This window comes from Bombina bombina, chromosome 1 (assembly GCF_027579735.1).
Source record: "Bombina bombina isolate aBomBom1 chromosome 1, aBomBom1.pri, whole genome shotgun sequence".
Lineage (NCBI taxonomy): Eukaryota > Metazoa > Chordata > Amphibia > Anura > Bombinatoridae > Bombina > Bombina bombina.
This window is the reverse complement of record NC_069499.1, coordinates 273,503,016-273,530,245: the sequence shown is the minus strand read 5'-3', so window position 1 is coordinate 273,530,245 and position 27,230 is coordinate 273,503,016. Positions and strand designations below refer to the sequence as shown.

Here is a 27,230-nt window from a genome sequence, read left to right as displayed (position 1 = left end):
AGAAACTCTTCTAGCAGAAGAGATAGCCAAAAGGAACAACACTTTCCAAGAAAGTAGTTTAATGTCCAAAGAATGCATAGGCTCAAATGGAGGACCCTGTAAAGCCTTCAGAACCAAATTAAGACTCCAAGGAGGAGAAATTGTTTTAATGACAAGCTTAATACGAACTAAAGCCTGTACAAAACAGTGAATATCAGGAAGTATAGCAATCTTTCTGTGAAATAAAACAGAAAGAGCGGAGATTTGACCTTTCAAGGAACTTGCAGACAAACCCTTATCCAAACCATCCTGAAGGAACTGTAAAATTCTAGGAATTCTAAAAGAATGCCAGGAAAATGTATGAGAAGAACACCATGAAATGTAAGTCTTCCAAACTCTATAATAAATCTTTCTAGAGACAGATTTACGAGCTTGTAACATAGCATTAATCACTGAGTCAGAGAAACCTCTGTGACTTAGAACTAAGCGTTCAATTTTTATACCTTCAAATTTAATGATTTGAGATCCTGATAGAAAACCGGACCTTGAGATAGTAGGTCCGGCCGTAACGGAAGTGGCCAAGACGGGCAACTGGACATCCGAACCAGATCCGCATACCAAAACTTGTGTGGCCATGCTGGAGCCACCACCAACACAAAATACTGTTCCATGATGATTTTGGAGATCACTCTTGGAAGGAGAACTAGAGGCGGAAAGATGTAAGCAGGATGATAACACCAAGGAAGTGTCAGTGCATCCACTGCTTCCGCCTGAACATCCCCGGACCTAGACAGGTATCTGGGAAGTTTCTTTTTTAGATGAGAAGCCATGAGATCTATCTCTGGAAGCCCCCACATCTGAACAATCTGAGAAAACACATCTGGATGGAGAGACCACTCCCCTGGATGTAAAGTCTGGCGGCTGAGATAATCCGCCTCCCAATCATCTACACCTGGGATATGCACCGCAGAGATTAGACAGGAGCTGGATTCCGCCCAAGCAAGTATCCGAGATACTTCTTTCATAGCTTGGGGACTGTGAGTCCCACCCTGATGATTGACATAAGCCACAGTTGTGATATTGTCTGTCTGAAAACAAATAAACGGTTCTCTCTTTAGCAGAGGCCAAAACTGAAGAGCCCTGAGAATTGCACGGAGTTCTAAAATATTTATTGGTAATCTCGCCTCTTGAGATTTCAAAACCCCTTGTGCTGTCAGAGATCCCCAAACAGCTCCCCAACCTGAAAGACTCGCGCATCTGTTGAGATCACAGTCCAGGTTCGCCGAACAAAAGAAGCCCCTTGAACCAAACGATGGTGATCTATCCACCATGTCAGAGAGTGTCGTACATTGGGATTCAAGGATATTAATTGTGATATCTTTGTATAATCCCTGCACCATCTCATGTGAAAACGAGCAAAGGGGATCGCGTCCGATGCTGCAGTCATGAGACCTAAAACTTCCATGCACATAGCCACTGAAGGGAATGACTTAGACTGAAGGTGCCGGCATGCTGCGACCAATATTAAACGTCTCTTGTCTGTTAGAGACAGAGTCATGGACACTGAATCTATCTGGAAGCCTAAAAAGGTGACCCTTGTCTGAGGAATCAAGAAACGTTTTGGTAAATTGATCCTCCAACCATGTTTCCGAAGAAACAACACTAGTTGATTCGTGTGAGATTCTGCAGTATGTAAAGACTGAGCTAGTACCAAGATATCGTCCAAATAAGGAAACACCACAATACCCTGTTCTCTGATTACAGATAATAGGGCACCCAGAACCTTCGAAAAGATCCTTGGAGCTGTTGCTAGGCCAAATGGAAGAGCAACAAATTGGTAATGCTTGTCTAGAAAAGAGAATCTCAGAAACTGATAGTGTTCTGGATGAATCGGAATATGAAGGTATGCATCCTGCAAGTCTATTGTGGACATATAATGTCCTTGCTGAACAAAAGGCAGAATAGTCCTTATAGTCACCATCTTGAAAGTTGGTACTCTTATATAACTATTTAAAATTTTCAGATCCAGAACTGGTCTTTCTTTGGTACAATGAATAGGTTTGAATAAAACCCCAAACCTTGTTCCTGAGGAGGAACTGGCATGATTAACCCTGAAGACTCCAGGTCTGAAACACACTTCAGAAAAGTCTGAGCTTTTACTGGATTTACAGGGATTCGCGCGAGAAAAAATCTTCTCACAGGAGATCTTACTTTGAATCCTATTCAATACCCTTGAGAGACAATGCTCTGAATCCAATGATTTTGGACAGATTTTATCCAAAAATCCTTGAAAAACCTTAATCTGCCGCCTACCAGCTGAGCTGGAATGAGGGCCGCACCTTCATGCGGACTTAGGGGCAGACTTTGGTTTCCTAAATGGCTTGGATTTATTCCAATTTGAGGAAGGCTTCCAATTGGAAGCAGATTCCTTGGGAGGAGGATTGAGTTTTTGTTCCTTATTCTGACGAAAAGAACGAAAACGGTTAGAAGCCTTAGATTTACCCTTAGGTTTTTTATCCTGAGGCAGAAAAACTCCTATTCCTCCAGTGATAGTTGAAATAATAGAATCCAACTGAGAACCAAATAAATTATTTCCTTGGAAAGAAAGAGATAGTAATCTAGATTTAGATGTCATATCAGCATTCCAAGATTTAAGCCACAAAGCTCTTCTAGCTAATACAGCTAAAGACATGGATCTAACATCAATTTTGATAATAAAAAATGGCATCACAAATAAAATGATTAGCATGTTGCAGTAAGCGAGTAATGCTAGATATGTCAGAATCCAGTTCTCGTTGCGCTAAATTCTCCAACCAAAAAGTTGAGGCAGCCGCAACATCAGCCAAAGAAATAGCAGGTCTGAGAAGATGACCTGAATATAAATAGGCCTTCCTTAGATAAGATTCAAGCTTCCTATATAAAGGATCCTTAAAGGAAGTACTATCTTCCATAGGAATAGTGGTACGTTTAGCAAGAGTAGAAATAGCCCCATCAACTTTGGGGATTTTTTTCCCAAAACTCTATAAAAAATGGCATCACAAATAAAATGATTAGCATGTTGCAGTAAGCGAGTAATGCTAGATATGTCAGAATCCAGTTCTCGTTGCGCTAAATTCTCCAACCAAAAAGTTGAGGCAGCCGCAACATCAGCCAAAGAAATAGCAGGTCTGAGAAGATGACCTGAATATAAATAGGCCTTCCTTAGATAAGATTCAAGCTTCCTATATAAAGGATCCTTAAAGGAAGTACTATCTTCCATAGGAATAGTGGTACGTTTAGCAAGAGTAGAAATAGCCCCATCAACTTTGGGGATTTTTTTCCCAAAACTCTATAGATTTTGCTGGTAAAGGATAAAAAAAATTTAAACCTTGGAGAAGGAATAAAAGAAGTACCTGGTTTATTCCATTCCCTAGAAATCATATCAGAAATAGCCTCAGGAATAGGAAAAACCCCTGGGGAAACCACAGGAGGTTTAAAAACAGCATTTAAACGTTTATTAGACTGAACGTAAATAGGACTGGTTACCTCAATATCCAAAGTAATTAACACTTCTTTTAATAAAGAACGCATATACTCTATTTTAAATAAATAAGTAGATTTGTCAGTGTCAATGTCTGAGGAAGGATCTTCTGAATCAGATAGATCCTCATCAGAAGAGGATAAATTATTATGTTGCTGGTCATTTGAAATTCCATCAGCTAAATGAGAAGTTTTAAAAGACCTTTTACGTTTATTAGAAGGTGGAAATGCAGACAAAGCCTTCAGAATAGAATCAGAAACAAATTCTTTAAAATTTACAGGTATATCATGTACATTAGAAGTTGAAGGAACTGCAACTGGCAATGTACTATTACTGATGGAAACACTATCTGCATGTAAAAGTTTATCATGACAACTATTACAAATGACATTTGGTGGAATAATTTCTACACTTTTACAACAAATGCACTTAGCTTTGGTAGACCCGATGTCAGGCAACAATGTTCCAGCAGAAACTTCTGAGACAGGATCAGATTGGGACATCTTGCTCAATGTAAGAGACAAAAACAACATATAAAGCAAAATTATCTATTTCCTTATATGACAGTTTCAGGAATGGGAAAAAATGCAAAAGCATAGGCCTCCGATAGAGAAAAAAGCAAGAGGCAAACATCAATGGGGTATTGAAATAATGAAAAAAAATTTGGCGCCAAGTATGACGCACAACGTAACGTAAACTTTTTTCGCGCCAAAAATAACTGGAAATGACACACTCGCGTTACTAATGACACCGCCGTGTGAAAGGTCTCGGCGTCACGTATGACGCCGGAAATGACGAAGTTGCATCAAACGTATTTTTTCGCGCCAAAAATATTTTTGCGCCAAGAATGACGCAATAAAGTTTAGCATTTGATGAACCCGCGGGCCTAACACCCGCAATAGCAAGAAGTAGTCAATTGAAAAAAAAAAAAAAGACTAAACCCCAGGTAAGAAATAAATTTCTTAAAATGTTTAAATTCCCCAAATATGAAACTGACAGTCTGCTGAAGGAAATACATGAACCTGACTCATGGCCAATATAAGTACAATACATATATTTAGAACTTTATATAAATGCATAAAATGCCAAACCATAGCTGAGGTGTCTTAAGAAATAAAAAACATACTTACCAAAAGACACCCATCCACATATAGCAGATAGCCAAACCAGCACTAAAACAGTTATTAGTAGAGGTAATGGTAAATTGAGAGTATATCGTCGATCTGAAAAGGGAGGTAGGAGATGAATCTCTACGACCGATAACAGAGAACCTATGAAATAGACCCCCGTTAGGGAAATCATTGTATTCAAATAAGTGATACTCCCTTCACGTCCCTCTGACATTCGCTGTACTCTGAGAGGAATCGGGCTTCAACAATGCTGAGAAGCGCATATCAAAGTAGAAATCTTAGCACAAACTTACTTCACCACCTCCATCGGAGGCAAAGTTTGTAAAACTGAATTGTGGGTGTGGTGAGGGTGTATTTATAGGCATTTTGAGGTTTGGGAAACTTTGCCCCTCCTGGTAGGATTGTATATCCCATATGTCACTAGCTCATGGACTCTTGCCAATTACACGAAATAAATTACCCATTCTAATTACATCAAGATCACAAACATTTGAAGGTGGGGCTACCCAGACTTTAACAGTGATAGAGGGAACGCTCTGGACAGGTGAAATCTGATGCCGGATCTGTTCAACTCTAGATTTGCCTCTACCATTTTTATTTGGTTATGGGGCAAATTGTGTCTCTGGGTATAGAATATCTTGAAAAGGGAGTCTGAAAACACTGTTGAAAGAAGCAATACTATGACCAGAGGACAAAATAAAAAAACTATCATTAGGTAGAAAGGGAAAGAGTTATGTACAAAGCTTTCGGTTTCATTCCAGACCCTTATAAAAATGTCCAGTAAGTCTTTACTGGGAGTTCTAGAATAAACAGACAGAAACATTTAAAAACTTAAGTCATGATGAAATAATTTACTTAGGAATAGTACATAAAAATCAGGTAAATTGTAATAAGTTTTGCTGCTATCAGGACATATAAATTAGGTCTAGGAAATAGCAAAAAAAAAAAAACTTAGTAAAAGATACCTGCAAGGAAAGAGTTGGCTTAATAAACACACAAAAAGTGTTTTATAACCAGTTATGGGACAGATTACGAATGGCTAACAGTTACGTGCAAGTAAAAAGATAAAAAGATAGGAGTCATGTGCAACATACAAACAATTTTATTGTGGTATGAGTTTTTTGAAGGTGGTTGGCTCCATAACAACTTTGATTTTCAGGCACTACTGAACTGCAGTTCACCCAGGGGCTAACCATGCTCCAGTTTTGCATTTTCCTAATTTTATAGGGTTTAGTGGGCTCAGTGATTTCAGCTAAGGTAAACATATAGGGCCATATTACAAGTAAAGCAGTATTTAACACTCCCATGCTAACTCCGCTAGAAATAATCTTTTTGTGCCCCTCGGGTAGCGCTCGTATTACAAGTAAACTGTTATTGCGCTAACCCAGATACAAACAATACAGACATAACAAATATTCAAACAATAAGCAAGCCATGCAAGGCTATCATATAACCCTTGTTATAATATACATAAGAGAAACAATTGTTCAAAAACAAAATATTCATAAATTTAATTTTCTGTTTGAAAAATAGTTAATTTCTTTCCTAATTGTTCCAATCAACTTATATTCATGATCCTCTCTAAATTGAGATTGAATACAACCGAAAAAAATTGCGTCTGCTTATACTCTATAGCAAAAAAAAAAAAAAAAAAAAAGACTTAGAATGAATTAGACAAGACAAAACACAACAACAACAAAAAAAAAAATGTTTTAAAAAAAATGTGCTAACCCATAGAAGAATATGTTCTCTTTATTCGTAAATACGTATCATGTGAAAAAGAATGTATACCCTCTTTGTACTCAGGATGTAATAACAATCATATGATCCTTTGCAGGTCTTAAAATTGGGTAAATAGTACCTCAGATGAACAACACAGGCATTACACCGTGTCATGATTTATTTAACAAAAATAGCCAAAATAGAGAAACCATGTGTAAAAAACAGAATTTATGTTTACCTGATAAATTACTTTCTCCAACGGTGTGTCCGGTCCACGGCGTCATCCTTACTTGTGGGATATTCTCTTCCCCAACAGGAAATGGCAAAGAGCCCAGCAAAGCTGGTCACATGATCCCTCCTAGGCTCCGCCTACCCCAGTCATTCGACCGACGTTAAGGAGGAATATTTGCATAGGAGAAACCATATGATACCGTGGTGACTGTAGTTAAAGAAAATAAATTATCAGACCTGATTAAAAAACCAGGGCGGGCCGTGGACCGGACACACCGTTGGAGAAAGTAATTTATCAGGTAAACATAAATTCTGTTTTCTCCAACATAGGTGTGTCCGGTCCACGGCGTCATCCTTACTTGTGGGAACCAATACCAAAGCTTTAGGACACGGATGAAGGGAGGGAGCAAATCAGGTCACCTAAATGGAAGGCACCACGGCTTGCAAAACCTTTCTCCCAAAAATAGCCTCAGAAGAAGCAAAAGTATCAAACTTGTAAAATTTGGTAAAAGTGTGCAGTGAAGACCAAGTCGCTGCCCTACATATCTGATCAACAGAAGCCTCGTTCTTGAAGGCCCATGTGGAAGCCACAGCCCTAGTGGAATGAGCTGTGATTCTTTCAGGAGGCTGCCGTCCGGCAGTCTCGTAAGCCAATCTGATGATGCTTTTAATCCAAAAAGAGAGAGAGGTAGAAGTTGCTTTTTGACCTCTCCTTTTACCAGAATAAACAACAAACAAGGAAGATGTTTGTCTAAAATCCTTTGTAGCATCTAAATAGAATTTTAGAGCGCGAACAACATCCAAATTGTGCAACAAACGTTCCTTCTTCGAAACTGGTTTCGGACACAAAGAAGGCACGACTATCTCCTGGTTAATGTTTTTGTTAGAAACAACTTTTGGAAGAAAACCAGGTTTAGTACGTAAAACCACCTTATCTGCATGGAACACCAGATAAGGAGGAGAACACTGCAGAGCAGATAATTCTGAAACTCTTCTAGCAGAAGAAATTGCAACCAAAAACAAAACTTTCCAAGATAATAACTTAATATCAACGGAATGTAAAGGTTCAAACGGAACCCCCTGAAGAACTGAAAGAACTAAGTTGAGACTCCAAGGAGGAGTCAAAGGTTTGTAAACAGGCTTGATTCTAACCAGAGCCTGAACAAAGGCTTGAACATCTGGCACAGCTGCCAGTTTTTTGTGAAGTAACACAGACAAGGCAGAAATCTGTCCCTTCAAGGAACTTGCAGATAATCCTTTCTCCAATCCTTCTTGAAGAAAGGATAGAATCTTAGGAATCTTTACCTTGTCCCAAGGGAATCCTTTAGATTCACACCAACAGATATATTTTTTCCATATTTTGTGGTAAATTTTTCTAGTTACAGGCTTTCTGGCCTGAACAAGAGTATCAATAACAGAATCTGAGAACCCTCGTTTTGATAAGATCAAGCGTTCAATCTCCAAGCAGTCAGCTGGAGTGAAACCAGATTCGTATGTTCGAACGGACCTTGAACAAGAAGGTCTCGTCTCAAAGGTAGCTTCCATGGTGGAGCCGATGACATATTCACCAGATCTGCATACCAAGTCCTGCGTGGCCACGCAGGAGCTATCAAGATCACCGACGCCCTCTCCTGATTGATCCTGGCTACCAGCCTGGGGATGAGAGGAAACGGCGGGAATACATAAGCTAGTTTGAAGGTCCAAGGTGCTACTAGTGCATCTACTAGAGTCGCCTTGGGATCCCTGGATCTGGACCCGTAGCAAGGAACCTTGAAGTTCTGCCGAGAGGCCATCAGATCCATGTCTGGAATGCCCCACAGTTGAGTAATTTGGGCAAAGATTTCCGGATGGAGTTCCCACTCCCCCGGATGTAATGTCTGACGACTCAGAAAATCCGCTTCCCAATTTTCCACTCCTGGGATGTGGATTGCAGACAGGTGGCAGGAGTGAGTCTCCGCCCATTGAATGATTTTGGTCACTTCTTCCATCGCCAGGGAACTCCTTGTTCCCCCCTGATGGTTGATGTACGCAACAGTCGTCATGTTGTCTGATTGAAACCGTATGAACTTGGCCTTTGCTAGCTGAGGCCAAGCCTTGAGAGCATTGAATATCGCTCTCAGTTCCAGAATATTTATCGGTAGAAGAGATTCTTCCCGAGACCAAAGACCCTGAGCTTTCAGGGATCCCCAGACCGCGCCCCAGCCCATCAGACTGGCGTCGGTCGTGACAATGACCCACTCTGGTCTGCGGAAGGTCATCCCTTGTGACAGGTTGTCCAGGGACAGCCACCAACGGAGTGAGTCTCTGGTCCTCTGATTTACTTGTATCTTCGGAGACAAGTCTGTATAGTCCCCATTCCACTGACTGAGCATGCACAGTTGTAATGGTCTTAGATGAATGCGCGCAAAAGGAACTATGTCCATTGCCGCTACCATCAAACCTATTACTTCCATGCACTGCGCTATGGAAGGAAGAGGAACGGAATGAAGTGTTTGACAAGAGTTTAGAAGTTTTGTTTTTCTGGCCTCTGTCAGAAAAATCCTCATTTCTAAGGAGTCTATTATTGTTCCCAAGAAGGGAACCCTTGTCGACGGAGAGAGAGAACTCTTTTCCACGTTCACTTTCCATCCGTGAGATCTGAGAAAGGCCAGGACTATGTCCGTGTGAGCCTTTGCTTGAGGAAGGGACGACGCTTGAATCAGAATGTCGTCCAAGTAAGGTACTACTGCAATGCCCCTTGGTCTTAGCACCGCTAGAAGGGACCCTAGTACCTTTGTGAAAATCCTTGGAGCAGTGGCTAATCCGAAAGGAAGCGCCACGAACTGGTAATGCTTGTCCAGGAATGCGAACCTTAGGAACCGATGATGTTCCTTGTGGATAGGAATATGTAGATACGCATCCTTTAAATCCACCGTGGTCATGAATTGACCTTCCTGGATGGAAGGAAGAATTGTTCGAATGGTTTCCATTTTGAACGATGGAACCTTGAGAAACTTGTTTAAGATCTTGAGATCTAAGATTGGTCTGAACGTTCCCTCTTTTTTGGGAACTATGAACAGATTGGAGTAGAACCCCATCCCTTGTTCTCCTAATGGAACAGGATGAATCACTCCCATTTTTAACAGGTCTTCTACACAATGTAAGAATGCCTGTCTCTTTATGTGGTCTGAAGACAATTGAGACCTGTGGAACCTCCCCCTTGGGGGAAGCCCCTTGAATTCCAGAAGATAACCTTGGGAGACTATTTCTAGTGCCCAAGGATCCAGAACATCTCTTGCCCAAGCCTGAGCGAAGAGAGAGAGTCTGCCCCCCACCAGATCCGGTCCCGGATCGGGGGCCAACATTTCATGCTGTCTTGGTAGCAGTGGCAGGTTTCTTGGCCTGCTTTCCCTTGTTCCAGCCTTGCATTGGTCTCCAGGCTGGCTTGGCTTGAGAAGTATTACCCTCTTGCTTAGAGGACGTAGCACTTGGGGCTGGTCCGTTTCTACGAAAGGGACGAAAATTAGGTTTATTTTTGGCCTTGAAAGACCTATACTGAGGAAGGGCGTGGCCCTTACCCCCAGTGATATCAGAGATAATCTCTTTCAAGTCAGGGCCAAACAGCGTTTTCCCCTTGAAAGGAATGTTAAGGAGTTTGTTCTTGGAAGACGCATCCGCTGACCAAGATTTCAACCAAAGCGCTCTACGCGCCACAATAGCAAACCCAGAATTCTTCGCCGCTAACCTAGCCAATTGCAAAGTGGCGTCTAGGGTGAAAGAATTAGCCAATTTGAGAGCACGGATTCTGTCCATAATCTCCTCATAAGGAGGAGAATCACTATCGATCGCCTTTACTAGCTCATCGAACCAGAAACACGCGGCTGTAGTGACAGGGACAATGCATGAAATTGGTTGTAGAAGGTAACCTTGCTGAACAAACATCTTTTTAAGCAAACCTTCTAATTTTTTATCCATAGGATCTTTGAAAGCACAACTATCTTCTATGGGTATAGTGGTGCGTTTGTTTAAAGTAGAAACTGCTCCCTCGACCTTGGGGACAGTCTGCCATAAGTCCTTTCTAGGGTCGACCATAGGAAACAATTTTTTAAATATGGGGGGAGGGACGAAAGGTATACCGGGCCTTTCCCATTCTTTATTTATAATGTCCGCCACCCGCTTGGGTATAGGAAAAGCTTCTGGGAGCCCCGGGACCTCTAGGAACTTGTCCATTTTACATAGTTTCTCTGGGATGATCAAATTCTCACAATCATCCAGAGTGGATAATACCTCCTTAAGCAGAGCGCGGAGATGTTCCAACTTAAATTTAAATGTAATCACATCGGGTTCAGCTTGTTGAGAAATTTTCCCTGAATCTGAAATTTCTCCCTCAGACAAAACCTCCCTGCCCCCCTCAGACTGGTGTAGGGGCATTTCAGAACCATTATCATCAGCGTCCTCATGCTCTTCAGTATCTAAAACAGAGCAGTCGCGCTTACGCTGATAAGTGGGCATTTTGGCTAAAATGTTTTTGATAGAATTATCCATTACAGCCGTTAATTGTTGCATAGTAAGGAGTATTGGCGCGCTAGATGTACTAGGGGCCTCCTGAGTGGGCAAGACTCGTGTAGACGAAGGAGGGAATGATGCAGTACCATGCTTACTCCCCTCACTTGAGGAATCATCTTGGGCATCATTTTCAGTGTCACATAAATCACATTTATTTAAATGAGAAGGAACCTTGGCTTCCCCACATTCAGAACACAGTCTATCTGGTAGTTCAGACATGTTAAACAGGCATAAACTTGATAACAAAGTACAAAAAACGTTTTAAAATAAAACCGTTACTGTCACTTTAAATTTTAAACGGAACACACTTTATTACTGCAATTGCGAAAAAGTATGAAGGAATTGTTCAAAATTCACCAAAATTTCACCACAGTGTCTTAAAGCCTTAAAAGTATTGCACACCAAATTTGGAAGCTTTAACCCTTAAAATAACGGAACCGGAGCCGTCTTTAACTTTAACCCCTTTACAGTCCCTGGTATCTGCTTTGCTGAGACCCAACCAAGCCCAAAGGGGAATACGATACCAAATGACGCCTTCAGAAAGTCTTTTCTATGTATCAGAGCTCCTCACACATGCGACTGCATGTCATGCTGCTCAAAAACAAGTGCGCAATACCGGCGCGAAAATGAGGCTCTGCCTATGATTAGGGAAAGCCCCTAGAGAATAAGGTGTCTAAAACAGTGCCTGCCGATATTATTTAACAAAAATACCCAGATTAAATGATTCCTCAAGGCTAAATATGTGTAATATATGAATCGATTTAGCCCAGAAAATGTCTACAGTCTTAATAAGCCCTTGTGAAGCCCTTATTTACTGTCTGAATAAAAATGGCTTACCGGATCCCATAGGGAAAATGACAGCTTCCAGCATTACATCGTCTTGTTAGAATGTGTCATACCTCAAGCAGCAAAAGACTGCTCACTGTTCCCCCAACTGAAGTTAATTCCTCTCAACAGTCCTGTGTGGAACAGCCATGGATTTTAGTAACGGTTGCTAAAATCATTTTCCTCATACAAACAGAAATCTTCATCTCTTTTCTGTTTCAGAGTAAATAGTACATACCAGCACTATTTTAAAATAACAAACTCTTGATTGAATAATAAAAACTACAGTTAAACACTAAAAAACTCTAAGCCATCTCCGTGGAGATGTTGCCTGTACAACGGCAAAGAGAATGACTGGGGTAGGCGGAGCCTAGGAGGGATCATGTGACCAGCTTTGCTGGGCTCTTTGCCATTTCCTGTTGGGGAAGAGAATATCCCACAAGTAAGGATGACGCCGTGGACCGGACACACCTATGTTGGAGAAATCTATATATCTTTATAAACAAAAACCCATTCCTGGCTCCCAAAAGCATAGTTAGTTGTTTTCCAGACACCATATACAAGCAACCACTTCATGAAGACCAATAACCTTCAACACAAGCCAGAAAAAAACAAAAAAACATAATTTATGTAAGAACTTACCTGATAAATTCATTTCTTTCATATTAGCAAGAGTCCATGAGCTAGTGACGTATGGGATATACATTCCTACCAGGAGGGGCAAAGTTTCCCAAACCTCAAAATGCCTATAAATACACCCCTCACCACACCCACAATTCAGTTTAACGAATAGCCAAGAAGTGGGGTGATAAAAAAGTGCGAAAGCATATAAAATAAGGAATTGGAACAATTGTGCTTTATACAAAATCATAACCACCACAAAAAAAGGGCGGGCCTCATGGACTCTTGCTAATATGAAAGAAATGAATTTATCAGGTAAGTTCTTACATAAATTATGTTTTCTTTCATGTAATTAGCAAGAGTCCATGAGCTAGTGACGTATGGGATAATGACTACCCAAGATGTGGATCTTTCCACACAAGAGTCACTAGAGAGGGAGGGACAAAATAAAGACAGCCAATTCCTGCTGAAAATAATCCACACCCAAAATAAAGTTTAATGAAAATCATAAGCAGAAGATTCAAACTGAAACCGCTGCCTGAAGTACTTTTCTACCAAAAACTGCTTCAGAAGAAGAAAATACATCAAAATGGTAGAATTTAGTAAAAGTATGCAAAGAGGACCAAGTTGCTGCTTTGCAAATCTGATCAACCGAAGCTTCATTCCTAAACGCCCAGGAAGTAGAAACTGACCTAGTAGAATGAGCTGTAATTTTCTGAGGCGGAGTTTTACCCGACTCAACATAGGCAAGATGAATTAAAGATTTCAACCAAGATGCCAAAGAAATGGCAGAAGCTTTCTGGCCTTTTCTAGAACCGGAAAAGATAACAAATAGACTAGAAGTCTTTCGGAAAGATTTAGTAGCTTCAACATAATATTTCAAAGCTCTAACAACATCCAAAGAATGCAACGATTTCTCCTTAGAATTCTTAGGATTAGGACATAATGAAGGAACCACAATTTCTCTACTAATGTTGTTGGAATTCACAACTTTAGGTAAAAATTCAAAAGAAGTTCGCAACACCGCCTTATCCTGATGAAAAATCAGAAAAGGAGACTCACAAGAAAGAGCAGATAATTCAGAAACTCTTCTGGCAGAAGAGATGGCCAAAAGGAACAAAACTTTCCAAGAAAGTAATTTAATGTCCAATAAATGCATAGGTTCAAATGGAGGAGCTTGAAGCGCCCCCAGAACCAAATTCAAACTCCAAGGAGGAGAAATTGACTTAATGACAGGCTTTTTACGAACCAAAGCTTGTACAAAACAATGAATATCAGGAAGAATAGCAATCTTTCTGTGAAAAAGAACAGAAAGAGCAGAGATTTGTCCTTTCAAGGAACTTGCAGACAAACCCTTATCTAAACCATCCTGAAGAAACTGTAATACTCTCGGTATTCTAAAAGAATGCCAAGAAAAATTATGAGAAAGACACCAAGAAATATAAGTCTTCCAGACTCTATAATATATCTCTCGAGATACAGATTTACGAGCCTGTAACATAGTATTAATCACAGAGTCAGAGAAATCTCTGTGACCAAGAATCAAGCGTTCAATCTCCATACCTTTAAATTTAAGGATTTCAGATCCTGATGGAAAAAAGGACCTTGAGACAGAAGGTCTGGTCTTAACGGAAGAGTCCACGGTTGGCAAGAGGCCATCCGGACAAGATCCGCATACCAAAACCTGTGAGGCCATGCTGGAGCTACCAGCAGAACAAACGAGCATTCCTTCGGAATCTTGGAGATTACTCTTGGAAGAAGAACTAGAGGCGGAAAGATATAGGCAGGATGATACTTCCAAGGAAGTGATAATGCATCCACTGCCTCCGCCTGAGGATCCCGGGATCTGGACAGATACCTGGGAAGTTTCTTGTTTAGATGAGACGCCATCAGATCTATTTCTGGAAGTTCCCACATTTGAACAATCTGAAGAAATACCTCTGGGTGAAGAGACCATTCGCCCGGATGCAACGTTTGGCGACTGAGATAATCCGCTTCCCAATTGTCTATACCTGGGATATGAACCGCAGAGATTAGACAGGAGCTGGATTCCGCCCAAACCAAAATTCGAGATACTTCTTTCATAGCTAGAGGACTGAGTCCCTCCTTGATGATTGATGTATGCCACAGTTGTGACATTGTCTGTCTGAAAACAAATGAACGATTCTCTCTTCAGAAGAGGCCAAAACTGAAGAGCTCTGAAAATTGCACGGAGTTCCAAAATATTGATCGGTAATCTCACCTCCTGAGATTCCCAAACTCCTTGTGCCGTCAGAGATCCCCACACAGCTCCCCAACCTGTGAGACTTGCATCTGTTGAAATTACAGTCCAGGTCGGAAGCACAAAAGAAGCCCCCTGAATTAAACGATGGTGATCTGTCCACCACGTTAGAGAGTGTCGAACAATCGGTTTTAAAGATATTAATTGAGATAACTTTGTGTAATCCTTGCACCATTGATTCAACATACAGAGCTGAAGAGGTCGCATGTGAAAACGAGCAAAGGGGATCGCGTCCGATGCAGCAGTCATAAGACCTAGAATTTCCATGCATAAGGCTACCGAAGGGAATGATTGTGACTGAAGGTTTCGACAAGCTGTAATTAATTTTAGACGTCTCTTGTCTGTTAAAGAAAGAGTCATGGACACTGAATCTATCTGGAAACCCAGAAAAGTTACCCTTGTCTGAGGAATCAATGAACTTTTTGGTAAATTGATCCTCCAACCATGATCTTGAAGAAACAACACAAGTCGATTCGTATGAGATTCTGCTAAATGTAAAGACTGAGCAAGTACCAAGATATCGTCCAAATAAGGAAATACCACAATACCCTGTTCTCTGATTACAGACAGAAGGGCACCGAGAACCTTTGTAAAAATTCTTGGAGCTGTAGCTAGGCCAAACGGCAGAGCCACAAACTGGTAATGCTTGTCCAGAAAAGAGAATCTCAGGAACTGATAATGATCTGGATGAATCGGAATATGCAGATATGCATCCTGTAAATCTATTGTGGACATATAATTCCCTTGCTGAACAAAAGGCAAGATAGTCCTTACAGTTACCATCTTGAACGTTGGTATCCTTACATAACGATTCAATATTTTTAGATCCAGAACTGGTCTGAAGGAATTCTCCTTCTTTGGTACAATGAAGAGATTTGAATAAAACCCCATCCCCTGTTCCGGAACTGGAACTGGCATAATTACTCCAGTCAACTCTAGATCTGAAACACAATTCAGAAATGCTTGAGCTTTTACTGGATTTACTGGGACACGGGAAAGAAAAAATCTCTTTGCAGGAGGTCTCATCTTGAAACCAATTCTGTACCCTTCTGAAACAATGTTCTGAATCCAAAGATTGTGAACAGAATTGATCCAAATTTCCTTGAAAAAACGTAACCTGCCCCCTACCAACTGAGCTGGAATGAGGGCCGCACCTTCATGTGGACTTAGAAGCAGGCTTTGCCTTTCTAGCTGGCTTGGATTTATTCCAGACTGGAGATGGTTTCCAAACTGAAACTGCTCCTGAGGATGAAGGATCAGGCTTTTGTTCTTTGTTGAAACGAAAGGAACGAAAACGATTATTAGCCCTGTTTTTACCTTTAGATTTTTTATCCTGTGGTAAAAAAGTTCCTTTCCCACCAGTAACAGTTGAAATAATAGAATCCAACTGAGAACCAAATAATTTGTTACCCTGGAAAGAAATAGAAAGTAGAGTTGATTTAGAAGCCATATCAGCATTCCAAGTTTTAAGCCATAAAGCTCTTCTAGCTAAAATAGCTAGAGACATAAACCTGACATCAACTCTGATAATATCAAAAATGGCATCACAGATAAAATTATTAGCATGCTGAAGAAGAATAATAATATCATGAGAATCATGATGTGTTACTTGTTGCGCTAAAGTTTCCAACCAAAAAGTTGAAGCTGCAGCAACATCAGCCAAAGATATAGCAGGTCTAAGAAGATTACCTGAACACAGATAAGCTTTTCTTAGAAAGGATTCAATTTTCCTATCTAAAGGATCCTTAAACGAAGTACCATCTGACGTAGGAATAGTAGTACGTTTAGCAAGGGTAGAAATAGCCCCATCAACCTTAGGGATTTTGTCCCAAAATTCTAATCTGTCAGACGGCACAGGATATAATTGCTTAAAACGTTTAGAAGGAGTAAATGAATTACCCAATTTATCCCATTCTTTGGAAATTACTGCAGAAATAGCATTAGGAACAGGAAAAACTTCTGGAATAACCACAGGAGCTTTAAATACCTTATCCAAACGTTTAGAATTAGTATCAAGAGGACCAGAATCCTCTATTTCTAAAGCAATTAGTACTTCTTTAAGTAAAGAACGAATAAATTCCATTTTAAATAAATATGAAGATTTATCAGCATCAACCTCTGAGACAGAATCCTCTGAACCAGAAGAGTCATCAGAATCAGAATGATGATGTTCATTTAAAAATTCATCTGTAGGGAGAGAAGTTTTAAAAGATTTTTTACGTTTACTAGAAGGAGAAATAACAGACATAGCCTTCTTTATGGATTCAGAAACAAAATCTCTTATATTATCAGGAACATTCTGCACCTTAGATGTTGAAGGAACTGCAACAGGCAATGGTACTTTACTAAAGGAAATATTATCTGCATTAACAAGTTTGTCATGACAATCAATACAAACAACAGCCGGAGGAATAGCTACCAAAAATTTACAGCAGATACACTTAGCTTTGGTAGATCCAGCACTAGACAGCGATTTTCCTGTAGTATCTTCTGACTCAGATGCAACGTGAGACATCTTGCAATATGTAAGAGAAAAAACAACATATAAAGCAAAATTGATCAAATTCCTTAAATGACAGTTTCAGGAATGGGAAAGAATGCCAAGAACAAGCTTCTAGCAACCAGAAGCAATAAAAAATGAGACTTAAATAATGTGGAGATAAAAGCGACGCCCATATTTTTTAGCGCCAAATCAGACGCCCACATTATTTGGCGCCTAAATGCTTTTGGCGCCAAAAATGACGCCACATCCGGAACGCCGACATCTTTGGCGCAAAATAACGTCAAAAAATGACGCAACTTCCGGCGACACGTATGACGCCGGAAACGGAAAATAATTTTTGCGCCAAAAAGTCAGCGCCAAGAATGACGCAATAAAATGAAGCATTTTCAGCCCCCGCGAGCCTAACAGCCCACAGGGAAAAAAGTGTCAAATTTTTTAAGGTAAGAAAAAAATGATTAATTCAAATGCATTATCCCAAATATGAAACTGACTGACTGAAAAATAAGGAAAGTTGAACATTCTGAGTCAAGGCAAATAAATGTTTGAATACATATATTTAGAACTTTATAAACAAAGTGCCCAACCATAGCTTAGAGTGTCACAGAAAATAAGATTTACTTACCCCAGGACACTCATCTACATGTTTGTAGAAAGCCAAACCATTACTGAAACGAGAATCAGCAGAGGTAATGGTAAATATAAGAGTATATCGTCGATCTGAAAAGGGAGGTAAGAGATGAATCTCTACGACCGATAACAGAGAACCTATGAAATAGACCCCGTAGAAGGAGATCACTGCATTCAAATAGGCAATACTCTCTTCACATCCCTCTGACATTCACTGCACGCTGAGAGGAAAACCGGGCTCCAACTTGCTGCGGAGCGCATATCAACGTAGAATCTAGCACAAACTTACTTCACCACCTCCATCGGAGGTAAAGTTTGTAAAAACTGAATTGTGGGTGTGGTGAGGGGTGTATTTATAGGCATTTTGAGGTTTGGGAAACTTTGCCCCTCCTGGTAGGAATGTATATCCCATACGTCACTAGCTCATGGACTCTTGCTAATTACATGAAAGAAATGTATGCTTCCCAGATAAATTCCTTTCTTTCTTGGCAGGGAGAGTCCACAACTTCATTCCTTACTGTTGGGAAATACAACACCTTACCACCAAAAGGAGGCAAAGACACCCGAGCCAAAGGCTTAAATATCCCTCCCACTTCCCCTATCCTCCCAGCCATTCGGCTGAGGGAACAAGGAAAAGTAGGAGAAACATCAGGGTATAAAGGTGCGAGAATAAATTATAAAAAGGGAGCCATCTAAACAAAAATATTGTCGTGGACTCTCCCTGCCAGGAAAGAAAGGAATTTATCTGGTAAGCATAAATTTTGTTTTTGTTCCATAAGGCAGGGAGAGTTCACAACTTAATTCCTTACTGTTGGGAAAACCATACCCAAGCTCCAGAGGACACTGAAGGAATAACAGGAGGGAACAAAAAGGAGACAGACCCTAATCTCAGGGCGCCACAGCCTGCAAAACATTTTTTCCAAAAGCTGCTTCAGCCGAAGCAAACACATCAAACTTATAAAATTTAGAAAAAGTTGCTGAGGGAGAAAAGGAAGTTCCGATTCTTTCCCATTCGATACTAATAATGTTCACCATACGAACTGGTACAGGTAAAGTCTATGGGACCTTCCGGTCTTCGTAGATCCTGTCTAACTTAGGGATCTAAGGTTCCTCAGGTAGCTTAGCCTCTGGAACCTCTAGCATAGACAGGACCTCCTTTAGTAAAAAACGGAAATGTTCAATTTTGAATCTAAAGGAAGGTTCCTTTGCCGGAAGAGACTTAGTAACGGACGTCTCAGACTAAGAATGTTTACCCTCTGATGTTACCTAATCCTCGGATAGCTGAGACATAAAGGCTAGATTCAATAGAAATTTACATGACTAAGTTGGGAGAACTATGTTTAACCTTTCTCTTACGTTTCCCAGAGATAGGTAGGGCACTCAGGTCCGCAGACACCGTTGATTGTAGCTGCGCGGTAAAGTCCGCAGGAAAAAAGCCCCCTCCAGATGGAGAATTAGCTGTGCTGTGGGGAACTGCATGTGAAGCGGTTTGAGTAGACAAGGCAGAAATCTCTCGGGTCATAGACTCCTGAGAGGTTGATGGCTCAGAGGGACTAATTGCGCTATGGGTATTGGCAGACTTAGCTTCCTTCTTAGACTTTAAAACAGTGCTTAGGCAATTGGAACAAAATTGAGCAGGCGGACAAACCACAGTCTCCTCACAATATAAACAGGTATTATTCACTACAGGAGTGGAACCCTCTAACGTAGTATCAAAGTCCTCCAAAGCTTGGGTATGTAATTCCACAGATGGAATAAAAAAAACGTTACAAAAAACAAACGTTTTTAATATTAACAGGCACCTTTACAATCCCAATGGCTGGGGCACTCACTCAGTGAAAGGCTCTCCTCAGGAGTGCTATCTGCAGCAGGATCGCAAGGAAGTGAAAGAGGCTGCACCCGGTCACGTGGTGCGCAAGACAGGACTTCCCCTGATATGCAAAAGTATGTTAAGCTACAATGAGCTGTGCAACACTCAAAAACGAAAGTGAAACCCCGACTGTTCCTAAGCCAAAAGCACACAGTCTTATGAGCCCAAACCTAATGCAGAACATAAAAATCCCCATAACTGTTCCCAATAATCTCCCTAAAGGAGATATTAACCCTTGATCCTATTGAGGAATAGAGGATTCACACTGTGACCCTATACAGGAGTCCCTGCTGTAACAATAAAGCGGACTTACCCTCTGGGATTCATGCTGTGGAACAGATACAGCCTCTCAAGTGTGACAGCCTTGTAGCAACACTCTGACAGGGACCTGAGTGATTAAAAGCAAGCAGTGAAACTCGTCAACACTGATTGCTCTGGAGTTGTTAGCGAACAGATGGTTTCGCAGAAAAACTTTCCCTGCATCTCCAGACTAATTTTCATCAATACTCTCACTGAGCGGGTTATATGGTTACTTAAAACTCCAGTCCTCTCTTGAAGGGAACATACCTATTACAGGACTATCAGAATCTTCTGACACTTCTCCACCACCTCCTCTAGTGACGTAAGGCAAAGAATCACTTGGAGGATAGGGGAAGTGAAAGGGATATTTAAGCCTTTGCCTCCTCCTGGTGGCCAGGTGTTGTATTTCCCAACAGTAAGGAATAAAGTCGTAGACTCTCCCTGCCTTATGAAAAGAAAATATATTGAATGCATCACTCATTTGTGAACTAGAAAAAAAATAAAAATGAACGAAGCTTTGAATTTTACAGTCTAATAAATAACATATTAAAGGGACATTAAACACTAAATACATGTTATAAGCATAGGTTTGAGGTTATTCACCACCTCCCTCTAGTCAAGGGTGACATCATGTTGAAATTAAGCTTTTACTGCATTCTAGTGCTGAAGAGTTAGCACATGTGCAGTAACTCCCCTTCAGATATCTCCAAGATGACGACACCCGTAATTAGAGGGAGGTGTATGAAATGTAGTTAGTGTTTAGTGTCCCTTAATATTTAAATAATATGACAAATATTCCAACAGCAGTAACCCACTGCAAATAGACAAAGATCAGTGATTAAATCATCTATGAAGAGGTCAACAGTAAAAAGATAGAGTTTTATACAAAGAATGGGAACAATCATTAAATTGATAACATTTTGTCACACCTAAGTTGTACCTGAGAGCCTAACGTCATTAGAGGGAGCAGAACGACATGAGAGAAGACAATTTTTATAGCAGCGGATAACACTTTTTTTTGGTGGGAAATTTAGGATTTCTACAGTTATTAATAAAAACAAAAAAACAAACAGTTTTTAAAGGATAAGGTACTAAGCTTAGAAATGCAGTGTGTTTATGATATGACTACCAGGATTTGTGTCTTTAAAGGAACATTGTACTGAAAATTTTTCCCAGTGAGTCATTTTACCTTCTGGGGGTATTATTTTGTTTACAGATAGCTATTTTACTGTTATTTTGTCATTCAATACTGCAGTACTGGTGATAGAAAAGCTATGTAAACAAGCAGTGACAACAAAAAGCAACCTGTCAGCAGCTGCTTTCCTAGTTATTGTGTAATTTTAAGGTAAACTGAAATACTGTACATAGGATCAAAAGGGGGCACTGCAAATTATTTTGGGACAAGACTAAAATCAGAAATTTAGGGCAGAAGCAAAGGCAAAGAGAATAAATCCCTGGAGGAGCTATGGTAACTTTCTTAGAAATGAAAGGACAGACTCAAATTTACACACCTGCTTCTGGATTAGATGGTATTTTCCACATGTACAGGTTGAAATCATCAGATCCAGATAGAATAAACTGAAAGATTAAAACAAGACAAAAAGCACAAAATAAGTAAAAATAAAAAAAAAGTAATTATAAATAAATCTGCTGCCATTGGACATAAAAGGCAATAAAAAACATGCATTAGAATGTTAAATCATTATATATATTGATTTTTTTGTGAGCAAAGCTTATTAAACCTGCTTAAATTTATACTGAAACATACAGGAAATATATGCTTATACATAGCGAATATTTCAGTATACATGCTACTGGCAAATGGGTAACACCCTACAACTCAATATAGCCACATGTTCTTAAAAGGGATAGTAAACAGTCTATTTCATTGTTGTAATAAAAAAGCACTAAGCAGTGGTACATACTTAATATAAATATTTATAATATGTATTATTCACCTATTTAAATTGATTTTACCTTTTATTTATTTGTTAAAACTCCTTTTGTGCAGTGTCCATTACTTCTTGTCATATTGTATCTAGTTAAGTTGTCTTAGAATTAAGTGAATAGATTAGATAATTAGGGAGTCAAATTTGCTCATGCTCAGAACTGTCAGAATGAAACTTAAGTTTCAAAAATGTTCCACTCTTATCACACTGGGAGTAGGGGCTACAGTGAGGAATTCTAAGTGCTAATTTAGCAAGAAAACAAGTAAATTGTTTGCTTTTTTGTTTATTTTATCTTTACTTTGATATAACATATTTGTTTTTACCAAAGGAGCACTGTTTAATATCCCTTTAAAAACTGTAATACATGTTAGTTAAAGTACCTTATTTTGAAATACAGATACCTTATAAGTGATATTTAGGGAACATTTGAAGAAGCAGAAGCAAAAATGTAATAAGAGCCTTCAGCTTTCTGAATTTTGTAGACTGGACAAGTCCATTTAATGGACAGTAATGTCATATGGACACTTGCAGCACAGATGGTTTTAAATAGGATGTTAAATCTGCTTATAAAAATGCAATACGTTAATCTGTCACACAGGAAGGAGATACCTATTGTGGTCATTTCACATTCTATAGTACATAACAATGCTCCAGGACTGTACAGGAGCTGCTGGCATAGCTTATCTGATTGTGTTATGAGCACAAGCTCCTACATGGAAAACAGAGGAATGTGCCTAGGAGTCATGAAAACTTCATGAGAAGAGATAAGGTTTTTTACTGCACCACAACATTTCTTTACTGAAAGCTGTTACATGGGTGGAGAAGCCTGTAGGCACTGTAAGCAAAAGACTTAATTAAACAGACAGTAAATAATAAACAAGACGACAGATCTGGAAGATAAACCCTTGTGGATATGTTACTGAAGCCTGTAACAGAAAAAAAGAAACATTGTGATAATTGGTGACAGAAATTCCAGGGTCTGATAACCAGGACTAATATCATTACATTCCATTACCTCTTACGGAGCATTGTATTGTATCACAGCAGCAAGTGTTAGGGAAAAAAGATGACTTGTTATAAATGCAAAAGCATTCCTTATGTCTTCTTATTTAGATTAAAGCCGATGATTGGCTTTGTTTAGTCTGAACTTGGGATAGTAAGAACACAGGTTTGCCTTATAAAAATCACTGAAGAAGAAAAGGGTGTGTCTTCGTAATGTCACCTTAATTCTTTACATTGAGTCTGTGTGTTGTTAAAGGACCAGTAAATACAGTAGATTTGCATAATGAACACATGAATGATACAAAGATAATGCAATAGCACTTAGTCTGAACTTCAAATGAGTAGTAGATTTGTTTCATACAAATTTCAAAGTTAAAGGGACAGTCAACCCAAAAATTACTGTAACTTATTTAGATTAGTTAAATAATGATATTTACAGTAAACTGTAGCCAAATTTTCATCGAAATAAACTTTGGCAGAAAATACACTTACTCATCTCATCTGGCCTTTTTGAAATGGCCGCCTGACCCCTCCTTCTATGACGTCTACCAAAAGCTTGCACTAACAGGATCCTTTCCTTTCTTCTCGTCCCTGCGCGCTCCTGCAATTTCAGCTAACAGCTGTTCATACCTGGCACTCACTGCCTCTCATCCATGCTGTGCGCTGTGTGTTACAGAGAATGAGAGGCAGTGAGTGCCAGGCAGGCGGCGATGTGATGGTCTGTGCCCCTGTTTTAAGATTGCTTTATTTAATACTCCAATGAGATTATAGAGAAATAATATCCAACCAGGAGCTGACTGGGCACTAGTATAAAATAGACCTTACCAAGCAATTGCTATTATATTTTCTGTTTTTAAACTTCGTAATGCAAATAAGCTATACAATAGGGAAAATGATTGCAAGTAGAATAGAAGAATTAATACTGTTAGTAAGTAGCTGCTGATATTCAAGTTGCGAGCCTCCATCAACAGCGTGCACCCACAACCTGCAAGCAATCAGTGTGACACCGAGCGCAAATTTATTTCTGCCTAAGTGCATGACCCATTCAGGGAAAGTGATACCTTTGTCTCATGTCATCACATTATTCTATAGAACCTATCCCCTAAAGAATGGAGAGACGTGATATAGGGAATGGTGTCCACAGAATAAAATAAGAACCAAACAGGCTGGAGAGTGTGTTGATTTTTGTCCAGATGTACTATTACAATAGGAGGTATATTTTGTGCACAGACATAGCTTTAGAACGTCTACCTACTGTACGTGAGCTGCCTGCGTTTTGTACAAACAAATCATACAGACTCTTACCTCATAACCAAGACGTGCAGCTCTCTGTAACAGCGTCTCTCCAGCATTTTTGTTGAGGGGTCAGTTCTGTCTGTTTTCGGATACCCTTTGTGCACACCTGTCAGCAGCAACGAACAGCCTGTAAGTGTTGAAGAATTGTTGCTTAGTAATAGGCACTTAGACAGAAATAATTTGCGCCCGGTGTCCCTGTACTGTGCGATCCGCCTGCAATAAGTGCACAGTGCTAATTAATATAGAAGTCATTGTCATATTGCAGGTTCTAGAACATTTATCTAATGCCAGTGTGATCGCACAGTACTGGGACACCGGGTGCAAATTATTTCTGCCTAAGTGCCTATTACTAAGCAACAATTCTACAACACTTACAGGCTGTCGTCGCTGCTGACAGGTGTGCACAAAGGATATCCGAAAACAGACAGAACTGACCCCTGAACTGACCCCTCAACAAAAATGCTGGAGAGACGCTCTTACAGAGAGCTGCACGTCTTACAGAGAGCCGCACAGTAGGTAGACGTTCTAAAGCTATGTCTGTGCACAAAATATACCTCCTATTGTAATAGTACATCTGGACAAAAATCTTAATTTTATTCTGTGGACACCATTACCTATATCACGTCTCTCCATTCTTTAGGGGATAGGTTCTATAGAATAATGTAAAAATAGGTTACACTGTAACTATGATGACATGAGACAAAGGTATCACTTTCCCTGAATGGGTCAGGCACTTAGGCAGAAATAAATTTGCGCTCGGTTTCACACTGATTGCTTGCAGGTTGTGGGTGCACGCTGTTGATGGAGGCTCGCAACTTGAATATCAGCAGCTACTTACTAACAGTATTAATTCTTCTATTCTGCTTGCAATCATTTTCCCTATTATATAGCTTATTTGCATTACGAAGTTTAAAAACAGAAAATATAATAGCAATTGCTTGGTAAGGTCTATTTTATACTAGTGCCCAGTCAGCTCCTGGTTGGATATTATTTCTCTATAATCTCATTGGAGTATTAAATAAAGCAATCTTAAAACAGGGGCACAGACCATCACATCGCCGCCTGCCTGGCACTCACTGCCTCTCATTCTCTGTAACACACAGCGCACAGCATGGATGAGAGGCAGTGAGTGCCGGGTATGAACAGCTGCTAGAGAGCTGAAATTGCAGGAGCGTGCATGGACAAGAAGAAAGGAAAGGATCCTGTACTAGTGCATGCTTTTGGGAGACGTCAGAGAAGGAGGGGTCAGCCGGCCATTTCAAAAAGGCCAGATGAGATCCGTAAGTGTATTTTCTGCCAAAGTTTACTTAGATGAAAATTTGGCTACAGTTTACTGTAAAGATCATTATTTAACTAATCTAAATAAGTTACAGTAATTTTTGGGTTGACTGTCCCTTTAAGTATATTTCCACTCCCCCTGTATCATGTGACAGCCATCAGCTAATCACAAATGCATATACGTATATTCTGTGTACTCTTGCACACATACTCAGTAGGACCTGGTGACTGAAAACGTGTAAATATAACAAAACTGTCCAATTTACTTCCATTAACAAAATGTGCAAAGTTATTTAAAAGTGCATCATCTATCGGAATCATGGAAGATTAATTTTTTACTTGAGTGTCCCTTTAAGGGATATATTACTAAATAGCTGCAGTATGTTTACAAGATGACACTATGACCATTCACTGGGTAGTATAAATTATTCTGCAAATTACTAGGCAGCATATTGTCATTACACGGCACAGTGCCCATATCTAATCACTGTCACTAAACTAAGTACATGTAATGCATTGTCATGCAATGTGCAGTCTGCAGCTTATACAATATTTGGAATTGCTCGTCAGATAACATAAAAAACAAATTATGCTTACCAGATAATTTCCTTTCCATCTGTATGAGGAGAGTCCACGGCTTCATTCCTTACTTGTGGGAATACAGAACCTGGCCACCAGGAGGAGGCAAAGACACCCCAGCCAAAGGCTTAAATACCTCCCCCACTCCCCTCATCCCCCAGTCATTCTGCCGAGGGAACAAGGAACAGTAAGAGAAATATCAGGGTATAAATGGTGCCAGAAGAACAAAAAACAAATTTAAGTCCGCCCAACGGAGAAAACGTGCGACTCTCCTCATACAGATGGAAAGGAAATTATCTGGTAAGCATAATTTATGTTTTCCATCTTAATATGAGGAGAGTCCACGGCTTCATTCCTTACTTGTGGGAAACACATAAATAAGCTCTAGAGAACATTGAATGAAAATGGGAGGTTAAAAAGGAGGCAAAACCTATTATGAGGGCACCACAGCCTGCAAAACCTTTCTCCCAAAAGCTGCTTCAGCCAAAGCAAAAACGTAAAAATTTGTAAAACTTTGAAAAAGTATGTAAGGAGGACCAGGTAGCTGCCCTACATATCTGCTCAATAGAGGCCTCATTCTTAAAGGCCCAAGAAGAAGCCACACCTCTAAGGAGGCTTATGTCCCGCTGTTTCATATGCTAAGCGGAAAATGCTCCTCAACCAAAAAGATAGGGAAGTGGAAGAAGCCTTCTGCCCTCAGCGCTTCCCAAATAGACAACAAACAAGGCCGAAGTCTGTCTAAAATCTTTTGTAGCCTGAAGATGGAATTTCAAAGCTTAAACCACATCCAAATTATGAAGTAATCGTTCCTTCAAAGAAGAAGGATTAGGACATAAGGAAGGAACCACAATCTCCTGATTGATGTTGCAATCAGTCACAACCTTAGGGAGAAAACCCAACCCAATGTGAAGAACAGACTTATCAGCATGTAAAACTAGTTAAGGAGGATCACATTGCAAGGCTGCCATCTCA

General features: G+C 40.0%; 1 protein-coding gene across 1 annotated transcript in view; it reads right to left on the bottom strand.

Moving 5' to 3' along the window:
- The window catches only part of DCAF5 (DDB1 and CUL4 associated factor 5), a 218,713-nt gene that overhangs the window by 83,776 nt on the left and 107,707 nt on the right, over positions 1–27,230 (bottom strand). Inside the window, exon 7 of the mRNA XM_053697992.1 lies at positions 21,666–21,732. Coding sequence (XP_053553967.1) covers positions 21,666–21,732 — 67 coding nt within the window. The remainder of the gene's footprint in view (positions 1–21,665; positions 21,733–27,230) is intronic.